The sequence below is a fragment of the Panthera leo genome, chromosome B3, assembly GCF_018350215.1.
Source record: "Panthera leo isolate Ple1 chromosome B3, P.leo_Ple1_pat1.1, whole genome shotgun sequence".
Lineage (NCBI taxonomy): Eukaryota > Metazoa > Chordata > Mammalia > Carnivora > Felidae > Panthera > Panthera leo.
Window position 1 is genome coordinate 136,316,079 of NC_056684.1, and position 17,198 is coordinate 136,333,276.

General features: G+C 48.7%; 1 protein-coding gene across 4 annotated transcripts in view; it reads left to right on the forward strand.

Moving 5' to 3' along the window:
• Positions 1 to 11,810: 11,810 nt before the first annotated feature.
• Positions 11,811 to 17,198, forward strand: part of PPP4R4 (protein phosphatase 4 regulatory subunit 4) — a 108,218-nt gene continuing 102,830 nt past the window's right edge. For 3 of the 4 annotated variants that reach the window (XR_006204035.1, XM_042944194.1, XM_042944192.1), the window contains exons 1-2: positions 11,811 to 12,081; positions 13,483 to 13,556. Coding sequence is in view for 2 of the 4 variants with exons in the window: in XM_042944194.1 (XP_042800128.1) it covers positions 11,962 to 12,081; positions 13,483 to 13,556 (194 nt within the window). In the remaining 2 variants the exon portion in view is untranslated. Of the gene's footprint in view, positions 12,082 to 13,482; positions 13,557 to 17,198 lie in introns of those variants that run through there. The other variant, XM_042944195.1, reaches the window with a different exon arrangement.

A 17,198-nucleotide genomic window follows, 5' to 3' on the forward strand; every position in this document is an offset into this window, starting at 1 on the left:
TCAACTCTGTTGTTGAAGGAATAAACCCGAGGTAAAAACACAGCCCAGTAACAAATGTGTACTGTGGCCAGCTACCCTCCCACAGGGAGTGACGAGACTGGAATCAAGTGGCTGGTCCTGCTTCCCTGCGTAGCTTTGAAATCCAAATAACAAAACAAAACAAAAGATTGTGCTGGCCAGCAAACACAGGACCCCGACCTCAGAAACCAACGTATGAGGGAAGCTTGACTTCATACGCGACGTATCTGCTTATCTGCTCTGCTCTGCTCCTGTGCGTGCTCTGGTGTGCCATCGGATTTAAAAAAAAATCTTTTTTTTTTAACATTTATTTATTATTGAGAGACACAGACAGACAGATCATGAGCATGGGAGGAGCAGAGAGAGGGGGGAGACACAGAATCCGAAGCAGGCTCCAGGCTCTGAGCTGTCAGCACAGAGCCCGACGTGGGGCTCGAACTCACGGACCGCAAGATCATGACTTGAGCTGAAGTCAGACGCTTAACCAACTGAGCCACCCAGGTGCCCCTGAATGTTGTGTCTCAAGCACAGGCCTCATTAACCAAAGCTCAATTATTGAGATTGTTCTAGGACCCAGTTACAATAGTGGGGGCGAAGGGCTTCCCTCATACATCCACCAAGCAATTCTCCACGGCACCCGCTGGGTGTCCTACGATCCAACTCGGTTCCGACACTATCTACCTGGCGGTGGCATCAGATCCTACAGGTGAGGGGCTTAGTCCCACAAGACAGTTCTCCACTTCAGATGCCAGTTACAAGTCTAGGCTGTCACAGCCCTTCTCACCGATCAGCTATAAATTGGAGGTTCCCACGAGCCCCTTCTCGGGTTCGATTCATTTGCCAGAGAGATTCACAGAACTCAGGAAAATAGCTTACTGCTGTTTAGGGGTTTATTGCAAAGGCATGTGATAAAGGATACAGATGAACAGCCAAGTGGAAGAGACGAGTAGAACAGGGTGTATGGGAAGGGGCCCGGGGTTTCCAGGCTCTGTCTGGCTGTGCCAGTCACCCTACAACTCCTCCGCCTGTTGGCCAACCAGGAAGCTCTCTGATCCTCCTGATTATGGGATCTTATGGAAGCTTTCTCACCTAGGCGTGATCAGTTGTTAACTCCATTTCTATCCTTCTGCCCTCTCTCCGGAGGGTGAGGGGTGGGGCCGAAAATTCCAAGCTTCTAACCGTGGCTTGGTCTTTCTGGGGACCAGCTCCCACCCGAGAGCTTTCCAGAAGCCCACCCAGAGTCACCTGAATAGAACAAAAAAGGCTTCTATCGCTCTTATCACTGAGGAATTTATAAGGGGTTTAGGAGCTCTGTGCCAGGAGCTAGGGGCAGAGAGACCAATGCATATAATCCCTAAGAACTCGCAAGCGTCTTTTAATGGCAGACCGGAATAGAAATATTAGTCTCTCGGATAATTTTTATTTTTTTAAATTTTTTTTTTTTAACGTTTTATTTATTTTTGAGACAGAGAGAGACAGAGCATGAACGGGGGAGGGGCAGAGAGAGAGGGAGACACAGAATCGGAAGCAGGCTCCAGGCTCTGAGCCGTCAGCCCAGAGCCCGACGCGGGGCTCGAACCCACGGACCGCGAGATCGTGACCTGAGCTGAAGTCGGACGCTTAACCGACTGAGCCACCCAGGCGCCCCTCTCGGATAATTTTTAAAAAGGACCTCTCAGCCCAGAGTTTTAATCTCTTTTTCTTTTATGACATTTGTTAACCAGCTGCAATACCGAGCAGATTTGTTTAATCAATTCTGTTCTTTGCTAGAGAGAAGAGGTCCTCAAGAGAGAAGAGGGCAGGAATTGATGGGACATGAAAAATTCATAGTTGGGGGAAGCAAGTCCCTGCGAAGGAAAGATTAATTTTCGTGGTGTATAGAATTTGATATATTAATAACCACCAGGCTATATAATATTGCAGCCCCATTTCGGCTGATTCTCACACCGCCGTGAACAAATTTGTTGGGGCAAAACCACTTCAAAACTTTGAGGGGCTGGTGAGTTGTACCTGCATGCCCTGGGCATTCTTGCGTATGGATGCCAAGGTGAATAAATGCCTTGGAGAGAGGCTGGACTGCGGTTTTCCTAGAGGGAGTAGGTGGGGAAGACCGATGCCTGAAGTCCCGATTTCCTTTTGCCTCACTCCTTTTAAAAAAAAATTTTTTTTTTCTTAATGTTTATTTTTGAGAGAGGGAGAGAGGCAGAGTGTGAGTGGGGGAAGGGCAGAGAGAGAAAGGGAGAGACAGAATCCGAAGCAGGCTCCAGGCTCTGGGTTCCGGGTTGTGGGTTCCGAGCTGTCAGCGCAGAGCCCGATGCAGGGCTCGAACAACAGACCGCGAGATCATGACCTGAGCTGAAGTCGGACGCTTAACTGACTGAGCCACCCAGGCGCCCCCACTTTGCCTCGCTCCTAAATGAAGCTCACTGTTGATAAAGAGATTCCAGAGAATCAGGTTTATATCATATGTACATATTCATTCAACCCCTGTTTGTTGAGCGCCTACTGTATGCCAGGCGTTGTGCTGGGTCCTGGGGCTTTGAAGTGAAATTCAGCTAAATCCTCATCCTGGGGAAGCCCTCAGTTTCTCCTGAAATGCAAACCTGGTGGTCGGGATCGGGGCGGGCATGGGGCCCTCCCATTTCCTGGTGGTGAAATGACCGTGCACGTCCAGAGCCCCCAGATGCTGAAGGAAGTCACTTCGCCCCACAGAGGTTGGTAAGCTAGGAGTTGCCATGGCAACAGATTAACTGGGTGTGCCCGCCCCAGCTGTGAGTATACCGTCTCCTCCTCTGCCTGAGTCCTTGCCTGGGGTGGCATCGTCTTCCTGCATGTGGAATTTGGCTGGAGAAGAACAAGCAGATGGAAGGGGGCTGCCAGGGACGGGAGAGGATAGTAGAGACACTACGGATTGAGACACCACGATAAACTAAGACGCAGAACACTCATCGCGGGCCGGGCACCGTGCTATATGCTGCGGCCTCATTTCAGCTGATTCTCACAGTCCCGCTGCGTCCTTCCCCCATCGTGGAGGCAAGGAAGCAGGTTCAGACGAGCAGAGCTATCGTGAGCATCTGGGTCTGTCTGATTCCCACGCCTGTGCTCTCAGCGCCAAGCGGCGGTGGTTCTGAACCACGAGGGCGGAGTACCTGTGGGCGTGGCTAAAATGCTGATTCCTAGGCGTAGCTCCCGACCTGCTGAATCAAAATGTCTGGTGGCGGTGGCGGAGGGGGGACACCGGAGAATCAGAACACAAAGGGCTCTTGGAGGTTGCCTGGTCTGCGTGAGGCGAGGCCCAGAGAGGAAGTGACTTGCCCCAGGTCCCAGGGCCAGTTGGGATTAGGATCCGGGTCTTCTCTGCCAGCCTTGGGGTGCGGAGGGGGTGCGTGCACAGAGAACTGGAAGAGGAAACGGTGGGCCCAACCACTGGAAAAGTTGTCCTTCCTTTGTGATGACAAGGTACCATCTGAGCGGTGCTCCAATCAAGACAAGGAAAAGAGATAGCGAGAAGCCCTAACTGGTGTTTATTCTATTTTCTTTCCAGCATCTCTGCCTGCGAGGCCAACCCACTTCCTAGCCCGGTCACCAGGGTAACCATCACTCCCACCTTGACAGTCAAGTGCGTACACAGCTTCTCGCACCCACATCCAGGGCCACAGGACCCAGCCCTATAATCAGCCTCCCGCTGCCTCTCCACACAGCCAGCAGCATCGGCTCCCCGCTCTCTGGGCCCGTCACCCCATCACAGCTCTGGAGACACCCCTCCCCACGCTCACACGCCGAATTCTGCTTTCCTCGCCCACTGCCTCCCAGGAGACAAATATGCAATCTGCTCTCAGCGTGTATCATCACCTCTGGAGGGAGGAATCTGCCCTCAAGTTGGGACACAACCCAACGCGCACGGCCCACACAGGAGGAAAATCGCCCCCTTCCAGAGGAAGGGGGCTGTGGCAGCGAACGCCCTCTTTCCCTCCAGAGACAGCAGAGGGGGCAGCTGGAATTTAGGAATAGTTTCCCAAGTGATGATCAGGAGAGGGGCTGCGGTGGCTAGGGAGGACGAGGGGAGCTGGGTGCCCAGAACCTGTTGCTAATGAAGCAGCTCCCTGCCTGCCAAGCGCAGGGGATCCCTGCCTGGGACAACAGAGCCCCCCCCGTCACCACAGACACTTGGAGTCTGACCCTGTGGGTGAGGAATTTGGGTGTCCTTCTTCAAAGACCCCATCGGAACAGTTTCATGAGGTGGGGCTGCTGGGGTCTTGGGTCCCCGTTAGGACTTGGAAGGGACCAGTTCCATCCTGGGCTCAGGGGCCCTCCCCAGTGCCCTGCCTGTCAGGCCGAGCTCCTCTGAGCTCCTTCCTCAATTGCTGGAGCTGATCAGAGTTTCCCACCAGCTCTACCCTGGCCTCTAGGCCAGACACTCCAGCTTTTTCCCTCCTCACTCATTCCCTCCCTCAGCCCTCCTGTCTCGCCTGTCTCCTAGGCTCTGAGCCACTTGCTGAGCCCTAGGGACCAGGGATTGTTGTCCTGATTACCCTCCTTTTTCCTTTCTCTGCAGCCTGAGGCCACCCCCCTTCAGACTCCTGACCCATTTGAAGCCTTCCTCCTGAGGGCTTGGGATCTGGCTCCCCCAGAGGCTGCTGAAAGAGCCAGGTTGGACCGTTAAAAGTGCAAGAGAGTTAACTCCCCAAGAAGCCAACTTTGACCAACAGGAAGCAAAAGGCAGGAGGAAGCCTTATTGCCTCCTTCCCATAGACAGCTCCCAGTGCCTCTTTCCCATGGACAGTTCCCAGTGCCTCCTTCCCATTAACCATTCCCGAGGTTGGACTTCTGCCCAGCCTGTCCGGAGATGTCCTGGATGGGGCCTTTTGGGCCTCTTCCTGGATTGGGAACCGGCCTGGGGGCACAGTGCTGTCCGTGAATTTGCTTCCCATCTTGTCCCGCCTCACCTCCCTCTCTCTCACTCTGGCTGCCCTGAGATTGCACCTCTCAAGGAAGTGTTAGCACTTATGCATCCCCTCAGACTTTCCTAGGGAATCTGGGCTAAGTTGGCGCTAAGATTCAAATAGAGCAGAATTCTTGTTCTATATTATCTAGCCTACTTCCCTCATTTGACAGAGGGAGCCGAGGCCAAGAGAAGGTAGGTAACTTCACCAAGTTTACAGCCAGTTGATGGAGATTCATTACTTTACTATTCATTACTTTATGCCTATTCATTATTTTAACAAGTAATTAAAGAGCACCCACTAGGTAGCAGGCATTATTCTAGGCACTGGGAAAGTGGGGGTGAATAAAATGGACAAATTCTCTGCCTTTATGGAACACAACATTTGAATGGAAGATTGGAGAAGAAAAGAACCATAAATGAGATGAAGACGTAAAACATCCAGAATGTTAGACTAGTAAGTGCTGCTGGTGGTGATGGTAGGTGTTATGAGATGAACTGTGTCCCTTCCCCCAATTCATATGTTGAAGCCCTAACCCCCAGGACCTCACAACGGTACTGTATTTGGAGTTAGGGCCATCAGAAGTGATTACATTAAAATGAGGCCATTGGAGTGGGCCCTCATCCAATATGACTGCGGTCCTTATAAAAAGAGGAAATTTAGGGGCACCTGAGTGGCTCAGGTGGTTCAGCATCCAGCTCTTGATCTCGGCTCAGGTCATGGTCTCCCAGTTTATGAGTCTGAGTCCTGTTTCAGGTTCCATGCTGACAGGGCAGAGCCTGCTTGGAATTCTCTCTCCCTATTTCACTGTCCTTCTGCTGCTCTCTCTCTCTCTCAAAAAGAAATAAACTTAAAAACAGAGGAGGGGCACCTGAGTGGCTCAGTTGGTTAAGCATCTGACTTTGACTCAGGTCACGATCTCACGGTTCGTGGTTCAAGCCCCACATCGGGCTCTGTGTTGACAGCTCAGAGCCTGGAGCCTGCTTTGAGTTCTGTGTCTCCCTCTCTCTCTGCCCCTCCTCTGCTCACGCTCATCTCTCAAAAATAAATAAACATTAATTTTTTTTTTTTTAAAAAGAGGAAATTTGGACACACAGAGACAGCAGGGATGCACACACAGAGCAAAGACCATGTGAGGACATAGCAGGAAGGCGGCCACGTGCAAGCCTCAGGAGAAACCAAACCTGCTTCAATAAACAACAGACAATGCATTTCTGTTGTTTAAGTCACCGAATCTGTAGTATTTTGCTATGGCGGCCCTAGTAGACTCATACAGTGGGATCTCAATTTCATAAAAGGCGTCCCGAGCTGGCCTTACCGAGAAGGTGACATTTGAGTAATATCCTGAAGGATGTGATAGAGTGAGTTACCTGAAAATCCAATGGGAGAACATTCTAGGCAGAGGGAGCAGGAGGCTCTGACTTGGATGAGACCTCGAGTGTTTGAGGAAGAGTAAGGAGGCCAATGTGCATGAAGACAGCAGAGTGGGAGGGGGAGAGAAAACAGGAGGACGAGATGAGAGGCAGGGCAGGGGGTGGGGGGATGTGGGAGGGCATCCTCTGTGTGACATGGGGATTTATTGCAGAGGTTAGAGCAGCGGTTCGGTTCTTAATTGGGGGCGAAAGGGCATTTTGCCCCCAGGGACATGTGGCAACATCTAAAGACATTTCCATTTTCCACCGCATAGTGGTGGGCGGGGAGAGGTCAGGATAGGATACTGGCATCTACTGAGTAGAGGCCAGGGGTGTTGTTAAATATCCTACAATGCACAGGACAGCCTTTCCCTCCCTTTCCCCAATGAAGAATTATCAGGGCCCCCATAGTAACAAGGTTAAGAAGCCCAGTTTTATTTATTTATTTATTTATTTATTTATTTATTTATTTACTTACTTTTTTGAGAGTGAGCGAGAGAGAATACACAGGAAAGGCAGAGAGAGAGAGAGAGAGAGAGAGAGAGAGAGAATCCCAAGCAGGCTCTGCACTGTCAGTGTAGAGCCCGATGCGGGGCTTGAACCCACAAACAGCAGGATCATGACCTGAGCCGAAATCAAGAGTCAGAAGCTTAACTGACTGAGCCACCCGGGTGCCCCGAGAAGCCCTGTTTAAATTAAAAAAAAAAAAAAGAAAGAAAAGTTTTTATTTTTGAGAGAGAGAGAGAGAGAGAGAGAGAGACAGAGCATGAGTGGGGGAGGGGCAGAGAGAGAGAGGGAGACACAGAATCCGAAGCAGGCTCCCAGCTCTGAGCTGTCAGCATAGACCCCGATGCGGGGCTCAAACTTGCAAGCCTTGAGATCATGACCTCAGTCGAAGTTGGATGCTCAACTGACTGAGCCACCCAGGTGCCCCTGACATCTTTATGTGGTCTGAGGTAGTAATCTCATGCAAATGTTTTTCTCATAGAGAGCATTGCTTAGTTTTAGTTCTGCTGTTGTAGAAATTACCACCCATCTAAGTGGCTTTAAAACAACACAAATTTATTACCTTAGGGTTCTGGAAGTTAGAACTGGGTTTCAGTGGGCTGAAATCAAGGTGCCATCAGGGATGCATTCCCATCAAGAAGACTTAGTAGAGTTTCTTTCTTTCTTTTATTCCTTTTCCAGCTTCTACAGCCTGTCCACTTGTGGGCCCTTTCGTTTTCAAAGCTCACAATGGCTGGTCAAGTTTCTCTTGCGCCATATCACTGTGATGCTGGACTTTCTGCTTCCTTCTTCCACTCATAAGGACTCTGACCATCACATTGGGTTTAGCTGATAATCCAAGATAATCCTTCCCTCTCAAGGCCCTTAAATTAGGTTCATCTTCAAAATCTCTTTTGCCAAGTAAGGTTACAAAATCACAGGTTTCAGGGGATTAGAACGTGGGCTTCTCTGGGAGAACATTATTTTAGCTACCACAAGAATCAACAGATTCAGCATAATTTCCTGAATCTTCTCTGAGCCTGGGTACAGGGAACACTGGTCTGGTAGTAATAATGCTTGCTATGTGCCAGGAATTTCTCTAAGCATTGTGGGCATATTATCCCATTTAATTCGTATAAGACTTTCGCTGGGGCACCTGGGTGGCTCAGTCGGTTAAGCATCCAGCTTCGGCTGAGGTGATGATCTCACGGTTCCGTGAGTTCAAGTCCCACGTGGGGCTCTGTGCTGACAGCTCAGAACCTGGAGCCTGCTTCAGATTCTGTGTCTCCCTCTTTCTGTCCTTCCCCTACTCATGCTCTGTCTCTCTCTCAAAAATAAATAAACGTTAAAAAAAAAAAAAGACTTTGTGCTGAGTACTACTTTTAGTCTGATCTTAGAGAAGAGTAAAGTGGGGGACAGAGTGGCTAAGTACCTTGCACAATAGGAAGTAGGAGAGCCAGGATTCCAGGCAGTTGGCCAGGGCCAATCAGGCAGTTCGGCTCCGAAGTCCAGGCACTTAACCACCATGTTCTTGTTGAATGAATAAATGAAATGAATAAATCTAGCTTCCCTTAGCTGTGTGCTCATGCCTGAGCCATACAACTTCTCTGAGCCTCAATTTCATGATCTGTAAAATTGGAATAGTAGTGCACTTCTCCTGTGGTTCATAGGAGTGCTTCTAGGATGCATTGAGATAAGTCGTAAGAAAAGCAGTTCAGATAAGAAAACAGGGCTCCAAGACTCCGCCCACTGCATGTCACTGGCAGGGCCGGCATTGGGACGAAGGTCTCCCGGCGGCCAGGCTGGGGCAGGCTATCTCTCCTACAGGGTGGTAACTACAGCTACAGACTCTAGTCCCCAAACTGAACAATTTCCCTTCACCAGTCTCTTACCCTGTAACAGCCAACATCAAAGCTATGCCTATGTATTCCATCAATTTTTCACTGAAGGCTATCAAGTCTCAAACGGTGACGGTACAAAATCTAAATAGGAGAGGATACTTTGCTGAAGCAGGGTAAAGTTTACAAACATGATTTAGTATCGGTTGTAAACTAGGGGGAAAGAGGACAATTTTGGAAATTGGCAGGAAAGGGGGGGCTGCAAGGTGCTGCTCAGGAAAATCGGCACCCCTGCGTCTTTGCCTCTTCTCCTGATCTCTTCAAGCTCCATTTTCCCCTTCATCCCTCCTTAATGTGGAGCAGGGATCAGAATACCTGGATTTTAGCTACTGGGCAACCGCTGACCATTTTTGCTTTGAACTTCAGAGGCGATATTGAATGAAAAAAAGAGCAAAGCGTGGGAGGATTCATCATATATTAGGACACGCAACAAAAACAGAGCAGTGGAATCAGTGCAGCACCGGTGTTGGAGCAGAGCTGGATCGACAGAGCAGAAACGAGAGCCCAGAAACAGAGACGTGTGTCTGTTAAGACTTGGTGTAGCACAGAGACGCCAGCACTCATCGGTGGGGGAAAGGACGGATTGTTTGGTGGGTACTGCTGGGCAAACTGGCTCACTATGCAGGGAAAATAACATTGTATTCCTGGGCGTGCCATATGTCAGGTGAACTGCAGGTGAATTAAGACGTAACCGTGACAGGTAAAAGTGTGAAGCTATTAAATACGGGAAGATGTAGGAGAATATTCTGAGTAGGAAAAGAGTCTTAAATAAGAACCCCCTCCCCAACACACTACACGAGGCTAAAATGAGATGCATTTGTTGACATCAAAATATGGATTTGCCCTACACTGTAGGATAGGAAAGGCCAAGCTAAAAGGACAGGTGAAAGATTGGGACAAAGACATACAATGTCTAAGACTGACAAGAGACTAATATTTAGAACAGATAAAAAAAAACCTCCTTCAATTCATTCAGAAAAATAATAGGAAATCTAGCAGAAAAACAGAGGCTGCAAATAGGTAATTCACAGAAGGAAAACATTTCAGTGGTTCTTCAGTATATGGAAAAATGGGTAACATCACTTATCAACAAAAAAACTCAATGAAATTACAATGTGATCCTACTTTTTTAAGAAAAAATTTCTCTTTAATGTTTATTTATTTTTGAGAGAGACAGAGACAGAGCTTGAGCGGAGGAGGGTCAGAGAGAGACGGAGACACAGAATCTGAAACAGGCTCCAGGCTCCGAGCTGTCAGCACAGAGCCCGATTCGGGACTCGATCCCACGGATGATGAGATCATGACCTGAGCCGAAGTCAGACGCCCAACCGACTGAGCCACCCAGATGCCCCTCAGTGTGATACTACTTTGCTGATATCAGATTGATATAAATTAGGACATTGGATAATACCAAAGGTTAGCATACAAAGTGGGAAAACAGAACTCTGTCTTCATGTACCACTGCTGGGATTGTAAACTGGCAAAGCCACTCTAGAAGGCAACCGGGCAGAGTGAAAACAAGCAGTGTCGACTCCATGACCGGGCAATTTCATTTCTATCTTATGCTCTATCAGGGACACGTCTAATACCATTCAGTGTTGTCTGTGGTTACAAGGAACGGCTGGCAACCTAACTGTCCATTTTAAAGGAATTGCTAAGTAAAATGAGTTAGATGTACAAACTGAATGTTGTTAGTGGTCAGGACTAATGAACTCCTAGTATACACAGATAGCCCCATGGATAAATCTCTAACACATTATGTTGAGAAAAAAACAAGAAAAAAAGAGTTCTTAGAGTATCTTTCATAATACATAAACAAACAGTATCTTTGGAGGATATATACATATATGGGAACATATCTTAAATATAAGAGAGAGGGTGCAGGGTGCCTGGGTGGCTCAGGCAGTTAAGCATCAGGACTCTGCCCAAGTCATGATCTTGCAGGGGGTTCAAGCCCCACGTTGGGCTCTGTGCTGAGAGCTCAGAGCCCGGAGTCTGCTTCAGATTGTGTCTCCCTCTCTCTGCCCCTCTCCTACTTGTGCTGTCTGTCTCTCTCTAAAATAAATAAACATTAAAAAAAAAAGAGAGAGAGGATGCATATGGGGGATAGAGAAGTGGGAGTGTGGACAGGACATGGGTGGAAAATAACATAAAATTAAAAAGAGGGGACTTGCTGCTGAAGAGCCTGATCAACACAACTTTTGTCCCCCAAAGTCCAAAAAATGACCCCATCCCTTTCCCATGGCTTCCCATTCTTAACAGAATCAAATGCAAGCGACTCAAACGTGCCTGGCCAGAGCAGGGCCTTTCTCCATAAAGGACCTGCCTCTCTCTTCCACCCACTTGGCCAAGCAGTCGCTTCCCCTGCACTCCCAGCTTTACCTCCCACAACCAAAACACGCCCAGACTTCTATCCGAAATGGGCTTACTGTTATTTCTTTAGGAAAGTCTTACTGAACGTTTAAGATTCAGGTCGTTTCCCCTCCGGGAGTCCTTTTTGGGCCGCTGCCCCACCCAAATGTTAGACTCTCCAGGACTGTATTCCCCCATCACCCCATCACCCGGGCACACCCCACGTGGTAACTGCTCATTTTGGGTACACATCCCTCCCCCAGGGCTACAGCTGAGCTAGGATGGTCTCCGAGTCCATAGTTCGCCTGCTGGAGTGGGCGATCACTCGAGTGATCACTCGAGTTACTCCATCACGTTGAACACCACAGCAGCCCACCTCCCTCTTTTTCGCGGTCCGGGACACCAGTTCCGCCTCTCCGCTCCGGGTCCCCGCCCCCAGCCCACCTCCGCAGGCTGCAGGAGGTGGAAGGCTCTGCGCACGCGCCACGGGGCGGGGCGCGGGGAGAGGAGGGCGCAGAAGGGCGGTGGGGGCGACCACAGCTTGGCGCGGCAGTTGCGTCCGGCTCGCGAGCGCCCGGCGCCCGGGGGGGGGGGCGGGGCCGAGGCAGGCTTGTGGCCCCTCCCCCGCCCTGGCCCCGCCCCCACAGCCCGCCCGCGCGCCCCGCCCCGCCCCCTCGCTTTGCCCGCCCCGCCCCCGGCGGCCGCGCTCCGTCTCCCGCCGCCAGCCTGCCTCCCGCCGGGCTCCCGCGGCCGAGAGCGGGAGAAAGTCCTGCTGGTGGGCGGTCGCGGGGCTGCGAGCGTCCGGCATCCCGGGGCCGCTCTGGCCCGGGCGGCGAGGGGGCCCGGCGGTCCATGCATCCGCCGCCGCCCGCCGCCGACGCGATGGATTTCAGTCAGAACAGCCTGTTCGGCTACATGGAGGACCTGCAGGAGCTCACCATCATCGAGAGGCCGGTCCGCCGGAGCCTCAAGGTGCGCACCGGGGAGGAGGAAGTGCCCGCAGGGCGCCTGGCGGCCGGCCCGCGCCCCGACCCCGTCCCGTCCCGTCCCCTTTTCCTTCCCGAGCGACCCGGGACCCTTTCGGAGTCGGGCTGGCCCCTCAGTCCTCCTCCAGTCGCCGTGTCACCCTAAACCGGCCCCTGCCGGCGCCCGTGCTTCGACGCAGCCCGGGTTCTCCCAGCTCGGACCTCAATCCCCGAGGGACTGGCCCCTCGCACGCACTGGGCTCCCCAGCCCCCCGCCCCGGACCCCTTTCCCAAGCCGCCCCAGGAACGGCCGGCCCAGCGGTGTCCCCCGAGCCGCCCCTCTAGGACAGCCTTGGCCCCTCATCCTGCCGCCCTGCGGGAGCTGCCCCTCCAGCCGCCTCCTGAGTGCCCCCCCACCTGTCCCCGTCCCACTCCTCAGTCATCACAGCTCCTGCCCCCCCTCCCTGAGACACCCCGGATCCCGCTCGCCCCTTCCTCCATCCGAGCAAGCTCGGTCGCCTGTGCCCCCAAGTCAGCCAGGCCTCCCTTCACCTCCCACCCAGCACCCATGCTGGAGTCGTCCTGCTACCGATCTTCAGAGCCCTCTCGACCCTTGGCCCCCATCCTGAGTCACTGCGCGTCCTTTCTTCCCAGCCCCTCCAGGACTCCAGCTGGGACCCTGATCCCCACCTGCCTTTAGGGAGTCAGCCTTCAGTTTTCTCCCCCACCCCGCAGAGTCATCTTGGTCCCAGCCTCCAACCCTCGCTGCTGGCAGACCTACTTTACGGACCACCCCCTCCCCCAGCCGTCCTCTCAATAGCTCCCTTTAGCTCCTCTCACTCCCACCTGCCGCAATATCGCGAATCTTTGATTTCCTTCCAGCCCCGGAGTTTATTCCCTTCCCCCACTCCACATCTCGTCTTTTTTTCATACTCACTCGGCTGCAGTTTGCATCCATTCCCCCTTTGAGCATTTTGTGGGGTGGAAAATGCTGGAGAAACCGCCTTGGGGTATTAGAGATTAAAAGTATGTATAGATAGGCATATAAAATCGAGTACTAAACTCGATTAAACTCAAACAGCAATGTTCTAAAGCCACAATGTAATTCTCAAGCTTCAGTCTAGAAGCTAGAAGAGTTAAAAAAAAGAAAAAACAACGACAGAAAAAACAAAAACAACCTCAAACTCCACCAACCAAACCCAACAATTCAAGAAAATTAGAGACCTCTGTGGTTGAGGTCGGCATGTAGAGTCCTTGATTAGTTTTCAGTGATAATGTTTAATTGTGAAACTTTTTCGTTAGTCTCTACTCGTGTGGGGTTCCCGGAGGGTCACTGGGGGGGGGGGGGCGAGACTGATCCCTGTTTGTGTGCATAATTTGTATTTTATTTGTATTTTACGCTTGACAGACACCCGAAGAAATAGAAAGATTGACAGTCGATGAAGACCTCAGTGATATTGAAAGGGCTGTTTATCTGCTCAGGTATTTCCCGAAGTCTTTCTGTGAAATTGTTGCGGTTTCCCTGCGGCTGCGTGGATGAAAGCCGTTGTGAAATGTCAGGTTACGGTTCTGTTCAGATTTACTTGAACAGGGTACTTTGGCATGTGGAGCATTCGATTATGTTTTACGGGTTTGGTATGGACTTAACGCATTTGAGAACTGAGATCAAATAAGACAACCAACTTACAGAATATTCCTTGGAGCAGGAGGAATAGAACAGCCAAGGGTTTGAATTTGATCTCATCCCTATTTTCTGGCTTCGGTTGTTCTCCCACAGGTCCACTAAGTTTAGATGAGACTTAAAGAATGTCCAGTGATTAATTTTAAGTTATCCATAGAGTAGGACTGTGATGTGCTATTTGCTATATAGAACCCCCCCTTCCCCCCTCTCCCCCCATAGGGTAGTTCAATTGGTTGCTCAGGATATCTATCCTGTTTTATATTACTTTTGCTATGTAAGCTTCGTCATTTTGTCTGAAAGATTTTAAAATGTAATTGAGCCTACTCTCATTTAAGTTTAATCTCACAAACTCTGCAGAATTGCTCAATGCAAATGGTTATTAGAAATATTTACCAAACTTCAACCGTTTAAAACGCTTTGGATTTAGCTTCCTAAAAGCTAATGCAGTGAACATTAACGAATTTAGCTGTGAAAATACTTCAGAAGCAGCAATTTTCCTAAGGTAGTTTGTGTCCATTTGTTTTAAAACTTTTCTTTAACTTGCAGTGACATGTTTTCCCCTTTGGCAAGTGAGTTTTCGCTTCTGTTTTCTAGAATCAGATTTTGAAACCTGGTGTTATTTACCTGCCCAGATATTTATCATCCTTGTTTCCTTAGCTTAGGTCAGCTTTGCCAGTTTCAGGTGCTGGCAAGTTTCCCGTTCTCCTTTCTAATTTATAGGTCATGTGTCTGGTCCCATGTTACTCAGTGGAGGATCCTGTTTAAAAAAAAAAAAATCCCTCCCTATGACTTTCATTCTCTTAATTCTTCTTTAGCCTTTTCATGGCCTCTTGGGTTTCTGCACTCAGAATTGTAGCGTGCTTACAATTTAGACGTTCTCTCTAATAATTCTATCACTTGAAAATCTTTCTGGATTTCAGACCTTATGTTGGTGTTATTTCCCCTCTTTTGGTGATCTTTGGTAGCATGCTGTCATTATTTCTCCCTATTTATTTAAAAGAAAACTTTCATTTATGTATGAGTTAACTATGTGTTTTTGGTGTTTACACAGAATAATTCCACGTTTAACCTTTTTTTGATACTTGATTGTGTTATAGTTGAAGTACTTTATTCCTTAGTAATTAACATGTCCAATATGGTGAACAACAGTTGTAAACTTCTGCCTTTTCCCGCGGTTTTTTTTGTTTAGAGTAGGTAGACAATCGATGAGACTTTGCATAAGTATCTGTTAACATATAGCAGTTAATGATTTGTAATAATTTCCTACTTCTCTCCTACGGAATTCTCTTCCGCATAACTTCTGGCTTACATTAAGAAACGGACAGCCTTGCTCTACTTACTTGTGACAGCAGATACCTTATTCTAGATATCAATGACAAGGCTTCTTTTTTAGGAGCACGTACTTGTACTTGTTTTCTATGTTGCTTTTATTGTTTGTTAGTGAACTGGGGTGTCTTAAGTTGTCTGTATTTCTTAGGCACAGAACGTAAGTTTCATCCAGTTCTGGAATTTACAAAGCCCTTTAGAGACAGATGGGTCCTCTCATTCTTAGACAAAGTTTTAAAAGAGATCTGATGTCTCCTTTAGTTTCTTGTGGCTCATCTACCTTGAAGGAGGTTTGCAAGGTGACTCGGAAGGCGCACACAGGTTTGGTTGTGTATAGGTTCTCCCTCCGACTTCTTCTTGGATTCCTATGGCCTTACCACTCCCTGGGGGAAAGTGGGATTTCACCTTTAGGACAGCTTCTGAAGGAATAACAGCACACTGCCTGAAAGGTTTCTTTCTTCCCTAGGATTCAGGGGAGGGTGTGGGATTGTGTTATAGATAAGTTCTGTTACAGCCTCATCTGCTTATATTGAGCCTTTTATTTTTTCATCGTACTTTCCGGTGGTATAGAACCTCCTACCGAGACCTGTTTTTTTTTTTGTTTTTTCTTTGATTTTCAGCTTTATTTTTGAGTACTTTACCCTTTGTATTGGATCTTTAATATCCAGATTTTTTTTCCTCCCTCTCTGTCTTTGAATATCAGATTTGTTTCTTCAGCTCTCTTATTTTGTATATTAAAACTGTTTTTGGAATATTATGTTACATTAGAATTCAGACAAGTTTGTTTGCATCACACAAGCTGTATATCCGTGGAGGTTCTGGTAGCATTGGGATTGAATCTAATATCTGAAACATTATATACAGAGGACTGTCATCCAGTGAAAAACAAATCACACTGTTCATTATCTTACCCTAAAATATGGCAGATCAGTTGTTAATGCAGTTTTCGTAATTAAGGTTAGAACATTACGGTATTTGAAGACATGACACAGATGAATTTGTGGTTTTGCATAAATACGATGCTGATCCATCCATCTGTGGCATTTAGTGCTGAAGCAAAACAGCTTTCCTAATTGTCACAGCTTGTGGCTTAGTCAAAATCCTATCACATCATCTTTTTCCTGTTCTCTGTCTTCGTGATTTTGGCATATATTTTAGAAACGTACTTGAAATATGTGAATAATTTTGCTAGAGAAGAGCCCTAAGTTAGTACACTGTGCTTTCATTTGGTAAATCTTTACTTAAATACCTCTAATTGCCTCCAGATCAGTTCTAGACCCTTAAACTTGGCAGAAGTGGCTCCCTCTTAGCTGTGCAATGTGATGTTCCACCAGGCCCTCGACTTTTTTTTTTTTAATGGCTTGATTGAGACGCAGTTCATTTGCCCTACAGTTCACCCATGTCGAGTGTGCAGTTCAGTGGATTTTAGTGTTTTCACCGAGTTGTGCAGCCATCACCTCAATCAGCCGTAGAACATTTTTATCATCCCCCAAAGAAACAACTATACCTCTTTGCAGTCACTCCCCGCTTCTCACCACCCCCCCTTCCCGCCTTTGGGAATCACTAGCCTACTTCCTGTCTCTATGGATTTGCCTCTTCTGGACATGTCATGTAATTACACGGTATGTGGCCTTTTGTGACCAGCCTCTTTGACCGAGCGTAATGTTTTCAAGGTTCATCCATGTTGTAGCGCGTATCAGAGCTTGCTTTCTTTCTGTTGCCGAGTAGTATTGTATTGTGTGGGCGTATCACCTTTTGCTTGTTCATTCATTGGTTGATGGACACTTGGGTGGTTTCCACTCAGTCCTTTACTTTTTGAAACAGTCCTGCCTCTTCGCTGTTACTCATAGTCATCATCTTCGTCCTTAGCTCTGCTTGTCCCTGTCCTGCGATACCTTTCATTATAGCGGTTCAGCGTTTTCCATCCCCAGGATCCAGCTATGATCTTGCATCTAACGGAGAGCCTTTATTGACTGCTGAAGCCAAGTGGAGCCCAGGCTTCTGTGAGCTCCCTTATCACTTACTGATGGCTTCCCTCAAGCGGTGATTAATCACTACATTGTATTCCTTAGCCTGTGTGTGTGAACATTTTCTTTAATTGTAAGCTCCCAGAGGGC